This window comes from Cydia pomonella, chromosome 13, assembly GCF_033807575.1.
Source record: "Cydia pomonella isolate Wapato2018A chromosome 13, ilCydPomo1, whole genome shotgun sequence".
NCBI lineage: Eukaryota > Metazoa > Arthropoda > Insecta > Lepidoptera > Tortricidae > Cydia > Cydia pomonella.
In genome coordinates this window covers 21,192,730-21,210,572 of record NC_084715.1, presented here as the reverse complement: position 1 = coordinate 21,210,572, position 17,843 = coordinate 21,192,730, and the positions used below count along the sequence as shown (strand labels likewise).

The 17,843-nt window shown below is 38.0% G+C and overlaps 1 protein-coding gene across 10 annotated transcripts in view; it reads right to left on the bottom strand.

The window, feature by feature from the left end:
* The window catches only part of LOC133524585 (histone deacetylase 4), a 169,545-nt gene that overhangs the window by 22,004 nt on the left and 129,698 nt on the right, over window positions 1–17,843 (bottom strand). For 6 of the 10 annotated variants that reach the window (XM_061860680.1, XM_061860670.1, XM_061860672.1 and 3 more), the window contains 3 exons: window positions 8,994–9,109; window positions 5,511–5,582; window positions 2,519–2,626 (listed from right to left, as the gene is read on the bottom strand). In XM_061860680.1, coding sequence (XP_061716664.1) covers window positions 2,519–2,626; window positions 5,511–5,582; window positions 8,994–9,109 — 296 coding nt within the window. The remainder of the gene's footprint in view (window positions 1–2,518; window positions 2,627–5,510; window positions 5,583–8,993; window positions 9,110–17,843) is intronic. The other 4 variants (XM_061860676.1, XM_061860678.1, XM_061860677.1 and 1 more) reach the window with 1 other exon arrangement.

The window sequence follows — 17,843 nt, the reverse complement described above, 5'->3', positions numbered from 1 at the left end:
CCCGAGCTGGGAAACTAACGATCATAACTTTTAGAATGGAAAAATATATGGTAGACCTGGGGCTCTAAAGCAGTGCCTGAGAATGCAACCAGGATAAACCCTATGACGATAGACAGAGAGAGAGATATTCAAGCACCAAGATTCTGCTCATAGTTGCTGATCAATTGACCATGACCATGCGTAAATGCTGACTAGGGCTACTAGGACTAGGGCTAACTAGTGCTCAGCCTTCGTACCTTAGGGGATATTCCACCTGTTCAATTTCTTTGTCCAATGTGCGTTGCGTCTCACTTTGTCATTAAAGCAAAATGCGAGACGCAAATACACATTGGACCAAGATATTGGTCAGATGGAATACCACCTTTGACCAAACAAGGCTGGACTTACTCTATAAGAGAAAATGACTAATAAAAGAAGACGCTTAGAATCGAACACAATCCAAGCAGCACGGATATGATGATCGTTCTTGTCTATGTGACAGCGTGATAAAAAAGTGTCCGTCACTTTCAATCCCGCGATGTTAAAAAGTGACGGTTACTTTATCACGTGGATACCATCCATAATACGCCTAATAAAATAAATAACTAGGTAAAATTATATAACCGTATATAGTTAACCGTGTGTGTTAACCGTGTATAGTTAAATTATATTGAGTACCATTACATAATTTCAAACTCGTGTCATACATTGGTGGCATGCATATGTAAATGTCTCACATGTCTACCATACTCCGGTACGTACACAACATAACGTAACCTCACTGTCTACGGCTGAATGCATAATGAACGACGGTCAACTCCGTGACCCCCATTGTTGTCACGGTTATTTTAGGCGAATTTAATTGGATATACGCTGTAGTTTCACCAGATTTGTAATACGTAATTCTATGGCAAATGTTAAGTTGCACGTGATCCTATATGCCAGGGGTGGCCAACTTGATTAGACCCAAGATCTCCTGTTTACTAACGAAACCCTGTGCGATCTACCAATGACATACTTCTCGAAACCTTAAATGAAACTGGTCTACGTATTTATATTTTTTGCCTTGCCACGATCGACTGGACTAACAGTCGCGATCGACCTGTTGGCCACTCCTGCTATATGCGATATGCGTACTGCTTTTGGAGTCCAAAAGCAGTACGCATGTCCAAAATTTGGAGAAAGGCTTCGTTTATGAGTATGTTTTGATTATCCTCACGGTAGCTCAACGCAGACTGAATCACTAACCCCCTTATAAACGTGTACTAAAGTTACGATGCCGCTAATCATCGCTTGTCCCTTTCCGACGTATTGGTGTGATGGAAAGGGACGAACGATGATTAGCGGCATCGTAACTTTAGTACACGTTTATGAATAAGGGGATAAGTTTTTAATTTTTACTATACAAAGTAAGAAAAATATGATCACATGATTCCTGGACAAACTCATAGTGTAAGTACAAGCATGAAATGTAGCAAGAGTGGTTACTTAATTCCTCTATTAGAATGTATATTCTTTAATTTAGAAGAAACTAGCCGGATCTTAATTTTGCATTTTACATATTATTATATAGAATTTGTAATTTTCATTGTAAAATTTTAGTGCATTAGTGTACTTATGCCTGACGTCGTCTTTAAGATTATTTAATATTGTTAAAATAAACCTATCGATGATTATCGTTTAAGTTAAAACTATAGTGTAGCAAAACAATTTGTCGGTAGAAAAAGGCGTATAATTCGAATTACTATTACTACTATTAGACCTTATATTGATTGGCCGGTCGTAGTTTTTTACAAATGGCGGCAATATAGGTTTCTCCTGTCACTCCAACGAATAGTGTCAAATACCTTGTTTTTTATGGCCTCGATGCTTTAAACCAAGTCATATCCCGTCACAGACGGGGCGATAATATACCAAAAGATATAATATAGCAGGGCATATTACGATATATTTTACGTACCATTTGACAGAGTCCACACACGAAGCTATAATAGCTATTTTGGTATCTTACGATATCTTATAGCAAAGTCTTCTTAAGAAACCTTGCGATATATAGCTCGGTATATTACGATGTATTATTTCGTCTCTCTCACAATGTAGGTGCTAGACAGCGATGTAATAGAATAATAAGACAACGATATTTTGGTATCGTTGGCGTGTGTGGTGATTAGCTATATCCGTCGGTATCTTACGGTATATTAATATTAATATATATTTACGCGGACGGAGCGATTATTCGCTCCGTCTGTGACGAGCTTTATAAAAAAAAACAAGAAACATAGGAAACCTATGCTGACGCGTTCACTTCACGCATACATTTTTCAAAATAAGAAGAAAGAAATCGACAAATCTTATTGCCTGCCGACTATTTGGTTTGCTAGACTATAAACCCCTTATTCATAAAACTTAACAAACCATCGTTAAATCTTGTCCCTTATTAACAAAGACAAATGTCAAAATGACGGATAAGGACAAACGATAATCAAGGGTTCGTTAAACTTATGAATGACCCCATGACAGTATAGCATTGCATATTCACCTTGAGATGATGCCGCAGCTGCTGCTCATGCTGCTCGGCGAGCTGCGCGCGCTGCTGCTGGAAGTGCTGCAGCAGGATCTCCTGCTGCAGCTGCTGCTGCTTCTTCAGCTGCAACAGACCACACTTCATGCTTCACTGTCACTGGGCAGGTGAGGACTGATTCAGATTCAACATAAAATATGAGTTTTGATGATAAATATGTTTGAGCATTAGCCTAAGCGTATGCTCAGACGCAGGCGACGCAGTTCCACAGGGCAGATCAGATCTTCTAAAGTATGGAACGTCTTTTGCGTCCTGCGGTGCAAGGGCGTTCCATGCTTTACAAATTCAGCTCGGCCCTGCGCTGCGTGGAACTGCGTCTGAGCTTACGTTTATCCTTTCTCATTGGGCTAGATTTCATATATTGAGCGTTCTGATCGCATAATTTTCTGCGACATATTTTTGATGAACAGGCTGTAATTTCAATGACATTTTTGGACTAGCTATTGTTTATTTTAGAGACCTGGACGGCTTAGATTACTTTAGCTGCCACCAGTATTGTTAAATTGTAATAATTGTCAGTATGTCAGCGTAAAACCTGAGTCAGTCCTTATTTAAGTCATTAAACGACGAATGTGATCGGTACTTAATTATAATGTTTTATCCCTGTCTTTTCACTATATCGAAACTTGTGAAATTTTGCTTAATTTTTTTGTAAGTACGAATATGTGTCATCACTAATCAACACCCAATAGTCAGAAAAATAACAAGAAAATAAATGAACATTTAAATGTATAATGTAAATGTGACTTTGCTTTCAAAATATCACGTTTCCATAGTACTACAAATTTTGAAAATCATTTTTTTTTCGTTAGGTATAACTTTCGAGCTATAAAGGTACAGTAAGCTGCAGATATAACTGACACCCTTTCAAAAAAGCTTTTATGCAGAGGGGGGTCAGTTATCCCTGCAGCTTACAGTACTATCGTCAACACTGTTAAGGGACAGTTCGTAAACGTTATTCTAAACTAAGTACATAGTCCAGCGACGATCAATGAAGAGTTGCTATTAGTACCGTTTGCCACCCAACTGTAGTCTCTATCTAACTAAAGTAACTCCAATATCTTCGTGTAGGTTTCTGAATATAATTTGCATGTCGCAGTTTTTAAATAAAACATTACCAATGAAAGAAAACCTCAGGCGACATTAGAAAGAAGATTAGTATTTAATACTTTACGTTGAACTTGATGATAATTACAGTCCTGCGGGCTAAGCACGGTTGCATTTTTATCGTATCCCCATCATCCCCATGCCTGTCACATTCTAACAAGTCTGTAAGTGCGAAAGTGACAGGCATAGTGACAGGTAATAAAAATGCAACCATGCTGGCCTCGCTGTATTATAGTTGTGTGTTGTTGTGTGGTTTTACGGTACGTTAGTTAACACATGATTGTGTGGGCAACTTTAGACAAAACCTCAGCCGTTCCATTGGGAGTCACGTGTTTTTGATTTGATGACTTTCTCGACTTACGTCACGTCCTGTGGCTGCTAAATGGTCATAGAACTCTATTGGGGTCAACAAGCTCACGCATGAATCGAATGAGGATAGTGATATGAAGTAGGTACCTATTCCTTCTTGGAAATATTTAAAGCACCTATTTGGAGTATATTCGAAAACAATGACCAAGTTATTAGTCTCCATCGACTTGTCATGTGACATAGCATGGAAGTGCCACCTAAAACGTACAATTCCTAACGAAATGAGACTTTTATAGTGTTACATTACACTTTGTTGCAGCCAAGTCGATGTACTTAGACGGACTCTTTCAATTTGAATGCGTCACACGACACGATAATCCTTACTACTTAATATTATAAATCAGAAAGTAGCTGTCTGTCTGTCTGTTACCTCTTCAGGCTTAATCCACTGAACCGATTTAGATGAAATTTGGTATAGAGATAGTTTGAGGTTCGAAAAAGGACATATTATAATAGTTTTTATCAAATATCATCATCTTCCACGCGTACGAAGTTGCGGACAGAAGCTAGTGTTATCATATTTTACTAATCTAAATAAGAACCCCGCTATTTTTTAATTAAGGTAAACATTGTGTTATTCTCACAATACAATACATACCATGCAATAGGATGCCAATTAAATCTTGCATTGACCAACGTTTTTTTCTTAGAAACCAACATTTAAAAACTAATTAATCCTTTGGGTTGTTATTTTCAGTATCAGACATCTAGATATCGGCGTCAAGGCCGCCTATCATTCCTAGTGTTATGAAAACCAAACATGTGTCCAACATTAACCATTCAAACAGCTATTTACAGATGCCAATATCACAAACACCAGCACGAATAATTCGCGCTTGTTAATATTAGTAGACGCATTCAACTATTCAATGCCGTTTTGAACTAAAGCACATACAGAATTTAAATATAGTCCCAGATGAGTCCATATTTAAAATTAGAACGATTAAATATGCACGTGTACTACACCTCTTGCGTCGAATAATGGTGTCTATGACAGTAAGTTTAAAACATAATTGAATATGTTTTTACCGTATTTTTAAACAAATTAATGTGCGTAACTTCAAAAAATGTCTACAAACATTTTACGTCACAGATACGCCATATAAAAAGGAACTGTCATATTAGGGACCATCATTCGATGCGAGAGGTGTAACAGCAACATTCTTAATTGACCACCTGTGGACCTTCTGTCTTTGCAATAAGGGCTAATTGTCAACAATGTGGACGTTGGTGCTGTGCACGGCACCAAATTGTAACAGGCTTGAGCTCTAGTTGAATGCGTTGGGAAACACAAAGATACAGTGTGATTCATATTGAAGGAGAACTTTGAAAATGCCATCATTGTACTATCTGGATTTTATGTTACCTTCACTTAGTCCACAAAAAATAGACTGCGGATATAACATGTGTACGGCCATAACATTGAAAGTTCTCCTTAAAAATCAGACTGCAGTAGTATGTAATGCAGACTCACTTGTAACAGGAAACTATTTTCTAAGGTTTGTTTCGCTCTCTCCGCTATATGGTTCTTTCTTGGGCTCTGATTCTACAACGAAAACATATTACATGTAGGACAATCCACCATCCGAACACGTTGCGTAGTAACTTTTACGATGACATTTGAAAGTACTTAACATTTTGTGTATAATAAAGTTGACACTTAACCTTCCAAGACCAACAAATTTTCATAAGAGTTCACTATTTGTCCCTCACAGATTAGAAATCAATTGTAGCATCAGCCATTTCAATACAAAAAAATATAATCTAAAAATGATTCATGCCACTGATAATTAAATTCAGACAGCCTATTCTATCTTTTACGTCTAAATTTAAATTGTATCGTATCAGTTGTAGGGATCGAGTTCTTATCTTCTAGATGTCATAATAAAGAAAGGGGCCATATGAATTTACACCAATGCGTATAAATCATCTTAATATTAATTTAACTTGAAGTCCAGACTGCAAAATAACCAAAAAATGTCTGGCAAACAATAATGAAAGCCTATTTGGGCGTTTTCCGGGTGGTAATGAACCCAAAATTGGCAATATTAAGAATCAGATTAGAGGCCTTGGTGGTTGGATGCACTAGCACCGTGGCAGAGATCCGCGTGCGCATATTTCTGGCGACGCGTATTTCGGTGGGAAACAGAAATGGCGGCGTGCCACGAATAACGCGATTGCTGCGCGTGGGCATCGCAAACAATGCGAGGCTCTGCGACTTCTAGCAGATATGCGGAAAAATTATATGGCGTATTTATAACAACTGTCTTCACGCGTAATTGAATGTACAAGAGCGCCTAATGGCTTTACGTGCCAAATTGAACTGACCGCGTCAGTTTGAGTTACTTTACTACCTCATACGCGTAAAGTTATGCGTTTTGGCAATAGGTTTGTTTCGCGAACATTCCTAATGACGTCTTTTAAGAAAGACCTTCTTTCATATGGAAAATTCTATCCAAAGCCGAAAACATCTTTAGGCTATGTATAGGCAAAATCTTCCGAGTTGCAAAAAACTATCCCATGGTAAGCTCAAGAAGGCTTGTGTTGTGGGTACTCAGAAAATGATTTATATACAAATACTTGGATACATAGAAAACATTCATGACTCAGGAACAAATATCACATCACACAAACAAATGTACTGGGATTCGAACCCAGGACCATCGGCTCCATAGGCAGTGTCACTACCCTACCCACTAGGCCAGACCGCTCGTCAAAAATATCGAAAGCCATATATTTATAAAAAACCTAAAATCTGCGACATTTTTTTTAATATGACAGCTTCTTAAATTACTGTAGTCATAGATAAAAAAATCCAACGTTTATCTAACCATGCTAAGACCACGTGCACACCCGGACATTCGATTGCAAATAGCTGAAATTGCACGGCTCCCGTTTATATTTATTGAGGGGCCGCATCAACATTGGATCTAAATTTAATCCCGCACACTGTAAATATAAATACCCGGCGGATGGACGGAGTTATACTTGTACCGTGTGTTGGGTTCGGGTATTAATACCGGCCGCGGGAATCTTTATAAATAAGTATACGGCGAACAAGATGGACGCGGTGGAAGGTCGCGGAAGTGTTTGGTGCGACACGTGGTGGCTGTTGAAGTTTGCCCTAATTTTCGGTCTGTCGGATTATGTATGCTTTAGAGCAGAATTTCTGATGGAAACTCGAAAAACTTAGCGTTTTCAAATAAAATTTGTATATAAAATCCAAAAATGAATAGTCGGACCAAGCTAATTATTTTTCACAGACTTCAAATAGAGCAACATCAATCTCTGGTTTTTGCTATAAAAAGTTCTAGGTCTAGTTATTTGTAATTTTTTTACATCTATCAATTAGGATATTTAGACTACGTCTAGAAGGCGTTTAGCACTAACTAACAATAAATATAGGTTTTTTTTTTAATTGGCTTTAACTCTGAAACTAGGCGAATTCCAGAAAAGTTAAATGACATTTTAGTATTAAAATATTACGGAATACACTATTAAAATCTTTCGGGTTCCTCGTGAAGCACCGTATATATCACTTCTACTTGTTACGTCAGACTCGGTGCAGAGTTAGCTTGGTCCGACAGAGCAAAGTAAGACTTGAAGCGGGCAAAGTATACATTAAAATTTATTTTGGAATTTGGCCAAAAGGAGGATAGGCATAGTCAAAACTGCTTTCTAAATTTTGGATACCGCTTTTTTATAATTATGGTATAACATTAAGATAAGCGCCTCGGAACGATGAATATGCAAATATAATTTAAAATTGGCACGACGATGAGTTTTTTATTTATGTGGTTCTGGTATTCCGAGATAAACTTGCTTAATTAGAGTTTTTTGAATGAATAATGTGATTTGTATTAATATGTTTTGCACAACAGCAGTAAAATAAGTATTTAAACTAAGGCGTTTAAGTCTGTAACATATTTATTTAGAGTCAGACCCATCTAACTTGGCAACGATTTTGATAGCTCAAGCAAGTGTTAATTTCATAGAGGTTTGACGTTTAAAATAACACTTGCACTGTCTGCATTTGGGCTGTCAAAAACGCTGCTAACTTATCTTGGTATGACTCTACTTATTTAACCTTTATTGCACAAAAGGCCATGAGGCATTCTCTACCAGTCAACCTTAACGTAAAGCAGAATTTAATGCAGTCAGCTACCTTTTTTTCGAAATTACTTTTAGATTCATTATTCATTCCTGTTTTTACGGAGCCCTAAATAAATTCCCGTCAGCCTATAATTTTTGGACGTTGTCCTATTTTTCAAAACTACTAACAGAGTTAGTGTTCATGTTATTTAGCCTCGGAAATAAAGAGGCGGCGCAACGGCCAACGAAGTAAGGGTGGCTGATTTTATTACGGTGTTTTTGCCACGTTTACGTTTAGCTAGACTACGACTACTTTTTCAGATGTCTTCCTAGACCATGTCTTTGTCGGAGAAGCAAGAACATAATTATGGTTGTCTGATACTCTCATCAGATAACTTTTTAACTTACATAGACACGATTGATTTAACTGTAAAAGTGCAAGAGTAAGTCACCACAGACTGTCCAGAAGTCAATCATCTATAATAAGTACGTAGTGCTTCTCATAACGACTAGACCGTGTAGTATAGACTAGTACTTTACTAGACGCGCAGCGATACATTTATAACCTTTGTGTAAACCTTTGCCACTTTTCTAACCCAGTTATTAGCCCGATGTCTACACACCACACACCCCCTGAAGACACACTAGAATGTAAATAGTATCCCTCTATACTGGATCCAAAGTTGTGAGACGCCTCGGCAATGAGACGCATGCTTTGAGCGTCGGCTTGTAGTCAGCGCTATGAAAAATGGTGTCGCTGCGCAGTTGCAACGTCGCGTCGAGCAGCAGCCATAGAGTTGACTAGACGCCGACGCTCGGGAGACGCTAGGGGGTTTCTTGTCGTATAGTTTCAGTAGGGATATACCTGCATGATTTGAGAATGAAAGCTGGCCTCGGCGGCGGGCAGGCGCGGCGCGTGCGGTGGCGACGGCGTCGGCTGCGGGGAGCTCTCCGCCGCGCCGGCGCCCTCGTGCGCCATCTCTGCAACAACGATAACACTAGGTTAGATACGATAAGATATCCATGGACGATAGAGAAAAATCGCATTATTCGGGCTTACATCAACTTGATAATCTTAGATGTTTTAGATCTTTAGAAGAGCCACGCGAATCGCGCTAATTCAGAAAAGTGATAAGACGTCGATATTTGGCATACCAGTTGTTGTTGTACTACAGATTGTTAAGGTAGCTTCGTACGTGTCACGTCACCAACAACAAGTTGGCCTCTTGGTGTTATGCCGCAGTTAATATGTATTTGTATGGTACCTAACTACCTACTCGTAAGCACTGATAAAAAATTTACTATATTCACCCAATTGGTTTAACTTTGAAAAGGGTCATCTATATTTATACACCCTTCATTTTTAAACCTGTCATACGAGACAGTGTTTAATATTTAAAAGGTGTCTGCCTATTTTTGTCTACAAATAGCTCATTATTTGAATGTTTCAAAAACTATTATAGTCGTTCATGCTTATACATAACGTTAATATGTACAGTCAGGCTGCACAGATAATTGATTGTAATAGAGAGGTAAAGTCTAAGAAAAAAATGTGTCCCTTAGTTTGACATCCAATACAGATGGCGCTATACTGCGCCATATGTTTTCCGGTCACTGAATTGTCAAACGTCAACTTTTGACAATCAGTGTTACCGCAAAACGTATGGAGCTGTACAGCGCTATCTTGTTTACCCGTCAAATTCGAAGCAAGAAACTTAGATTTTAAACATCTTACTCAATCAGTTTGTCTTTGATGCAGGAGGTCACCCTTCTCTGCAGCTGACTATACACGAGTCTAAATGACATAAAGAAGCTCGAAAAAATATCTGATACAATATTTTACTAAAGAGTGAAATCTGCTAGAAATACATAGTAAAACATAAACAAGATATTTTAGTGAGTTCGTAAGAACGACTTATCTAATAACATCGCAAAATATTATGAGGAATCCACCTCCTTTATATGCTTTTACTAATTTAAATTCATTGAAAGCGCAAACATTTTATTTCGTGTGTTATTACATTAAACAATTTATCCCAACTAGTTTATTTCTTATCGTGTCAAATATTTTAACGGATCGTTTTGCATGTTCTATTAAAATGAATAACAAATAAAAATTGTTTATTTCAGATCATTAATCTATATTGTTGTTCACATGAAAATCTAAAAAGAAACTATGGCAATAACAAAAGTTAATTAAAAATACAACTTAGAGTTATTATCTGACCATGTTTTGTACCATATTTCATGCAAAATAAAGTTATTTGTATTTCTATTTAAGCAGAGGTGGCCTCTACGAGAACGAGAGCACGCAGACTCAACCTCCCAGCCGACCCAAATCTGAGTAATCGAATATCTCAATATCTATTACAGGTCTCACTAACTTGAAAAAAACCGCAATTCCAATCACATAACAAAAGTAAAAAACCAGCAACACTGATCCCCCCATTCCCCCGCATGTAGGTCGTCGGGAGGGGGCCGGCGGGGGTGGGGGTGCTCCAGGTCTATTTCGGGAGCGCTATATTTGGAGTCAGGGCCGGCCGGGTCCGCCCTTCGACTGAAACCTTAGGCCTAAGTGAGTCTAACGGGTAGCTGAGGCTTTGCGGCGACGGGTAGGTTTTTGTGTTGGATCGTGGAAAACGGCTACAATGTATATTCTTTCACATTGATTAATTGTTTTTGTATTTATTCAATAAATAGGCCACAGGGGCACTTTTACATCATAATTTTTTACAATCAATAAAAATAACAAAACACAATTACAAATATGGAATCAATTAAATATTAGATACTCTATTAAAGATGTATACAGTCTCTAAATGTCGAATGACACAAAAAACTATGATACAAAATACAAACAACAAATACTCAAATTCATAAGAAATGTAAAAGTTTCTAACAAGCAGAAATAAATTATAATTAAATAAAAACGATCAGTAAATTATCCTTAGCGATGTAAAGGGTCTCCAAGACTTGAATTCTTATAAGTAAATAACTAAAAGACAAGAAATTAAATCAGACCAACAGACAAGAACTGATTGAAGTGTCTCACGTTAAAGCCCGTGTAAGCTTAAATAGACCGGTCTCCACAAACACCACCCGTTCACGAGTATGGCGCGTATCTCGGCCATATAGTTAACTTAATCCTAATAACCTCCTCTCCTCTTTATCTATCTTGGAAGCACGTAAAACTGGCTTGTAAAATTGTTTATTTCACCCCCCGTATGACCTTATAATATGCCTTCTCCGTGATTAAACCCGACATCAAGAAAAGAGGTCATCTCAATCCAGCAACGCACTTGCAAACCTCTGGTGTTGCAGGTGTCCATGGGCGACGGTAATCGCTTACCATGAGTCAATTAGTTGCTTGGTTGCTTCCTACATCATTAAAAAAATACACTCGGTAACTTAGTCAAAACCGGCCAAGTGCGAGTAGGACTCGTGCACGAAGGGTTCCGTACCATTACGCAAAAAACGGTAAATAAAAATAATAAAATCAAGGTTGTTGTATGGGAGCCCCACTTCAATATTTATTTCATTCTGTTTTTAGTATTTGGTTGTTATAGCGGTCACGGTAGCTATCACGGTTCATGAGATACAGTCTGGTGATAGACAGACAGACGGACAGTGGAGTCTTAGCCCTAAAAACGTGACTATAAGATAAAGATAGTTTATTATTCAAGTAGGCATATTACAATGCGCTTATGAACGTCAAATAAAGCTACACCGGCTCTAACCCTACACCTCTGACTCAAGAAGATTTAAATCCCCCCTCAATTGGAGGAGGGTTATATTAGTAGTAGCGTTTGATAATCTGGTATAACAACATCTACGCAACTGGTTAGTTATTTAATATTTTAGAATACGACACAAAACATTAAATTAGACAGCCTTACCGCTGTCAACGAATTAGGTTACGCTCTCAAAAATAAAACCATCCATTTGGCGTCAATCCGCATCGAAACAAATTGCCTCCCATCAAATATTCACAAAATATGCAAAAATAACGTCCATTAGGGACTTCAGTCCGGTTTTGAAGACTGTATTAACCGTATTTCTGGTGCTGGCGCTGACCCAGTTATTCGGAACACTAAGTGATACGAATTTAGAGCGCCTAATTTGAAATTGATATGAACTAAGCTAGCTTTATTGTCAATTAATATGCCATCATCAGTAAGAAGTGATTTAGTATCTATTATAGGCAGTTTCAGTATCTATTCGATAAGGTTATCTCATGTGCTGTAGTTTTAGGCGGCATTGAAACACGTTTAAATCTTTATTGATTACGAATGTTATCAATATTAAAGTATTGACACGAGTAGGCCTATGTACTCATATGTCTGACTGGTTTTATTACATTATTTGTTTATTGAACACGCCGAACTTCAAGGCGAACGGCTAGAGCAAGATTTTGATTTATAACACGTATAAAACCATGTCTGTAATAAAAATGGCCGCCGCGTAAACACCGCGTAGCGCTACGAGCTACGGCGTAGCACCCTCTACGTTGCTACGCGCTCCCGGAGCCGCATTGGATATTCAAATGTCGCAACTCGATTTATCTTATGCGAGTATATATCCTGGAAACAGTGGCAGGACGGGAAGGTGGTCCATTCCATTACTACTGGAACCAGATCCACATGCTTTCCACCTACTTTTTAAGTGTAAAATGAATAGAATTTAGACATGTACAGTTTTTTCCTATTCATTTCGAAAATAAAATATTTAATACATTTTCTTATTAATTTAATACAGCTACAATCAATCAAGCGCCGGGTAACTACCTGTTTCTAGGATGTATATGGCGATGACTGGCGAAAAAAATGTATAAATACCTAACGACTTCTTTTATGATAATTGTATTCGTCCTTGGCATTCTTCGCGCCCTAAACCTGCGCAATTTACATGAATAACCAATAATAATGTAACATTTATATTTACGTAATTAATAATGAGTAATTAGGTAAATTAATTACAATAACGCTTACCTACTCCTATGTTTAAATAAATCAAATGATGTGTACCTTTAGCCTTTAGTGCATATATAATATATGAATACCTGATACTAAATAAAGTTTTTTTTTTTATAATTTGATAGTTTGTATTTTTTAACTAGTCTTCTCCATCTTTCTATATGCGTCATAAACTCTGAAGGCAAGAACAAAATGGCTATGGGGGTCCAGCGCCCGGCTTTTTTATAAGGATTTAGCGTCGCGTTTGGAGGATGCCACGGGTGACCAAAGGGCTGCCTGCTGTGTGCGGCGAGTGTTTTTTTATTTGTAGGGTTTTTATAGTGTACTTTTAGAGTAAGTTGACAAAGCCTGTTGCAGGTTTTACCGTTGTATTGTATTGTGACGAGGCCTGTAGCTGATTGAGAGAACAAAAGAAAGGATACATTCAAAATGGGGTGCTGGTGGAAAATGCTGGAGATCAAGTGTACAGCCCGCCCCACAAACGAATCAATCCTTAACAGGCTTGCTTTGTAAGTTCATCTGATTTCATATGATGTATGTATATGTAACTATATGTATTTGTATCAATATTATTTATACATATGTATGTTAATGTTTGTGTATTTCTTATGATTGTATTGTGTTCGTACATGTACCTAATTGTATCATCTATACCTCATGTTTTTGCACCGCCTACAACTTATCTGCTTTGCCTAAAGTTGACTGGTAGAGAATGCCTTACTGCATTAAGTTCGCCTATTGTACAGTGTGTTTCCTTATGTGCAATAAAGATTAAATAAATAACACAACACATTCACTGCCCAGACCACGTTTGTGTTCATTTTGAACTGAAAACGGGGCGCCCGGCACCTAAAGTGTTAACCAGCTTAAAATTTGAACACAACTCTCCACTATTTGCACTCAGTACACACTTCGATTCTACCCGTGGCTAGACAGAAAGATGGTCTCGATGTATTGATAATGATCACGTAAAAGGGAAGAGAAGTAGAGGAAGAGCGCCTACCCGGTGGAAAGACACAGTAAAGGCATATGCAGGACCCAAGGCTCAGGCTTGCCTGCAAATGGCGCAGGATAGGAGTGCCTGGAAGAAAGTGGTGCTAAGCGTATGTGGTAATCACGACTCTAAGTGGCAAGCAGGATCACAATCTGAATATTGTCTGTAATGGGCAGCTGGTTCCACAGGTGGATGAGGTGAAATATCTCGGTCTAATAATAGACTCCGGTCTTACATGGGGTTCTCACATCGACACCCTGTGCAGTCGGCTCTCATCTGCATGTTTTGCGCTTGGTAGATTGCGTCCTAGCCTTAATACCGAGAATGTGAAAAAAGCCTACTACGGCTACTTTCATTCACTTCTCGCTTATGGTGTCGACCTCTGGGGTAATGCTGCAGAGCGAGAAAGAGCGTTCAAGCTACAAAGACGAGCGATCCGAGTCGTCGCGGGCGTTCCGTGGGATAGTGATGCAAGAAAATTGTTCCAGGAGTACAAGATTCTGACACTACCAAGTCTGTATATCCTGGAAATTGCAAAATACGTACGAACGCACTTAGACCAATTCTCCACATACGGGGACGTTCATAATCGCAACACAAGGCAGCGAAATAAATTGCGACCACCCCTGACTAGACTGGCAAAATCTAAAAAACTTCTGCACTCAATTGGCCCTAGAGTGTATAATGCGATACCGGATGATATAAGAAAGTCTAATAGTAGTAGAACGTTTGAAAACAAACTAAAGCTTAAGTTGATTACGGATGCACTATACTCTGTAAATGATTTCTTTCGGCCATCTGAGACCACCTGATTACTTGCCCAAGACCAATGTAAATATGAAGAATAATAGCTGTTAAGTAGTGTAAGATTGTTATTTATTAAACTATTTATTTAGTTATTTTAAACTTAAAACAAAAAAAAAATATAATTAATTGCATGTGATAGAAATAAGTTACACTTAAAAAAAATTTTTTTTGTTCATTAAAAATTATAATTATATTTGAATATTATATAAATCTTATTAATTCTTCTTAAAATAATTTAAAATAATTCGACCCGTAATGATAATGAACTTTGAAATAATTATATTTGTGTAAATAATGTTTTCATCTATAAAATAATAATGTGCGATTAAATAGATATAATGAATTGACATGTAAAATAACTATATTTTATCAATAAAGTTTTGATTGATTGATTGATTGATAAGTAATGAGGATGCGACTGGCAAGAAGAATTTTTTAAATAAATAACTATACACGGTGTTTCACGAGGAACGCCAACAGTTTTTAATAGTGTATTCCTGATTATATTTAAAGACTTAAATAAACGCGTGTGGAAGTCGCCTAGTTTCAGAGCTAATGCCAATTGAAAACATATGTTTATTGTTACTTAGTGCTAAATGCCTTTTTGATGGTGGTATTGCTACTACTGGACGCAGTCTAAATATCCTCATTAATAGATGTAAAAAAAGTGACAAAAAAACACTGTTCAAAAACCAGGTTTTAAAAATAAAATACAAATAAATTAAGAAAATCGCCCAAATTCACCTAAACTCATAATTTTTTCCTTCTTTTGGCCTCAGAAATGGGTGGTTAAAAATAAAATCTTTTAGGTTCCTCGTGACGTGATACACCGTGTATAGAGTTGCCTAGACTAACGTTGCAACTACTTGAGCAGAACAGCAATGTGAGGAAGATTATAAACATCATACTATCATATAAAAATGACATCAATAATGACTTGGCCGCGCTGTGTCATGGCAAATGCCACGCAGAGTGACCTAGGTCCGACACTACCAAGCACAAAAATAAAAGATTCTACGCGCGAATGGATTTAAATCTCCCAACGGCAAACGATCCAAACGAAAAATAACGGTCGATTTTTTGAAAAGAGAAACAAAGCAGCCAACGCTTACGTAAAACAAACTTTTTTATTCAATACTGTACAATTTGATCCATCAACAACGCCCCCCCTACCCTTCCCTCGCGATAAAAATAGAACATCGGCTTCGGCGCGACAACTGAAGGACGCGCCCCGCCCTCTCCTTCCCCTCCCTTTCCCACCACCCGATCCTGCTACGGGTCAGAGTGAAATAGGAGAACAAAACGCGAATTACCGAGTTTTAAAAATAGAACACTCACGCGAGCCACGAAACGTGCTGCGTCTAATTTATTCGCGGAAAGAAGCGTTATGTGGCGATTTTTCTACTATTGACGTTGCATGATGGTGCAATTCTTTGTGAAGGCTATTAAAGATTGTGCTATTAAAGCTGCCACTACACTGCCTCCAAAATAGTTTTTTCAACTCGTCGACTGTACCTAATGGTTGAATTAAGAGTATTATTGATTATTTAGTTTTTATAGTAAAAAAGTATTATTTTAGATGACTCGTAGAAAAAGTATTGTATAAAATAGTGATATAATCAAGCTTTTCAATCTCGTACCTTACTTAGGAAACTCAGCAAGCTTAGTTGCCTAAACACGGTACTCGACTGAAAAGCTCTCTATTATATCACGATTGTATAAAATACTATTGTTGAATCGTATTTTCGTCACGGACTTTAATTGTTTACTTTACACTTCCTTTTTTCTTTGTCAATTTGACAGAGTTTCATTTGAACTGCCAAATTTGACAAGTCGTCAGGAGGATTAACACATTCAGTGCCAGCGCGGGCTACGCGCTACTGGCGTTTTTGATGGCACGGGAAAACCCCAATGCAGCGAAAAAGGCCTACGAACAGAGAACCCGCCTAGCGGGTCGTTGGCACCTGCTACAAAAAAGTGATCAAGACCGGAAGGTAACCACAGAAGTGGTTTATTTATGGATATTTTTTTAAGTACACTTGATAAAGTTTATGCTTAAAATGTTAGCTGGAAGTGATCCCTTATAAAATCAGGTTGAAGGGTACCTCGGTTAATACGCTACTGTTGATGCTGACTGTACCTTAGTACAGTAGCAAGAGCAGTATTTTTAAAGACAATGTAAATCTGACGAAAAAGTGCAAGCAACGACAACGCACGACATACTCCGCCTAAGATAACCATACGACTGCGAGCATTGCAAGTCTCGATGCACGGCTCGTTAATTCCTTTTGAAAATTAATCATAACATTCTGACGACGGCAGATGGCATGCGGTCTTGCGCCAGTGTGTTAGCTAGGAGCCTATAATGTACAGAAGAATAAAAATGCAATGTGCGACCGGCTTTAGATAACCATACGACTGCGAGCACGGCAAGCCTCGAGGCTAAGTGCACAGCGCGGTAATGCGCCCGCTGGCGCGCGCCCAACTTGCTTTTCGCGGGTTTCGGTACAAAGGTATTGACATCTGCAGATGGCATTTTATAGTGCATCTGTGTGTTACTTACAAGAGATTAAAGCGAAATTTGAGCAAGACTTGAGGGTAGGGTAGGTACTTGTGAAATTTAATTCCTTTCCTATCGAGCACACTTTGTGTTTTTGTAACGACTCCTAGATAGGAACAATCACTATTGACATTAACTATTTAAGATGTGGGCAAACCTTTGTCGTAACCAAAATCGCACACGCTAATATGAATTATAGGTAGAGGCTCAAGCTCGACTTGAATACATGAAACTCGATTTGACAGTGACCGCACACTTATAATGTTCTTGGTCACGACAACATTCAACTCACGACTCACGCCTTCAAATATTGGCGTTCAAATGATCAATACACATCAACTTATTTTTTTTCAAACTGCTACTGGTCCATTTTTCAAAATG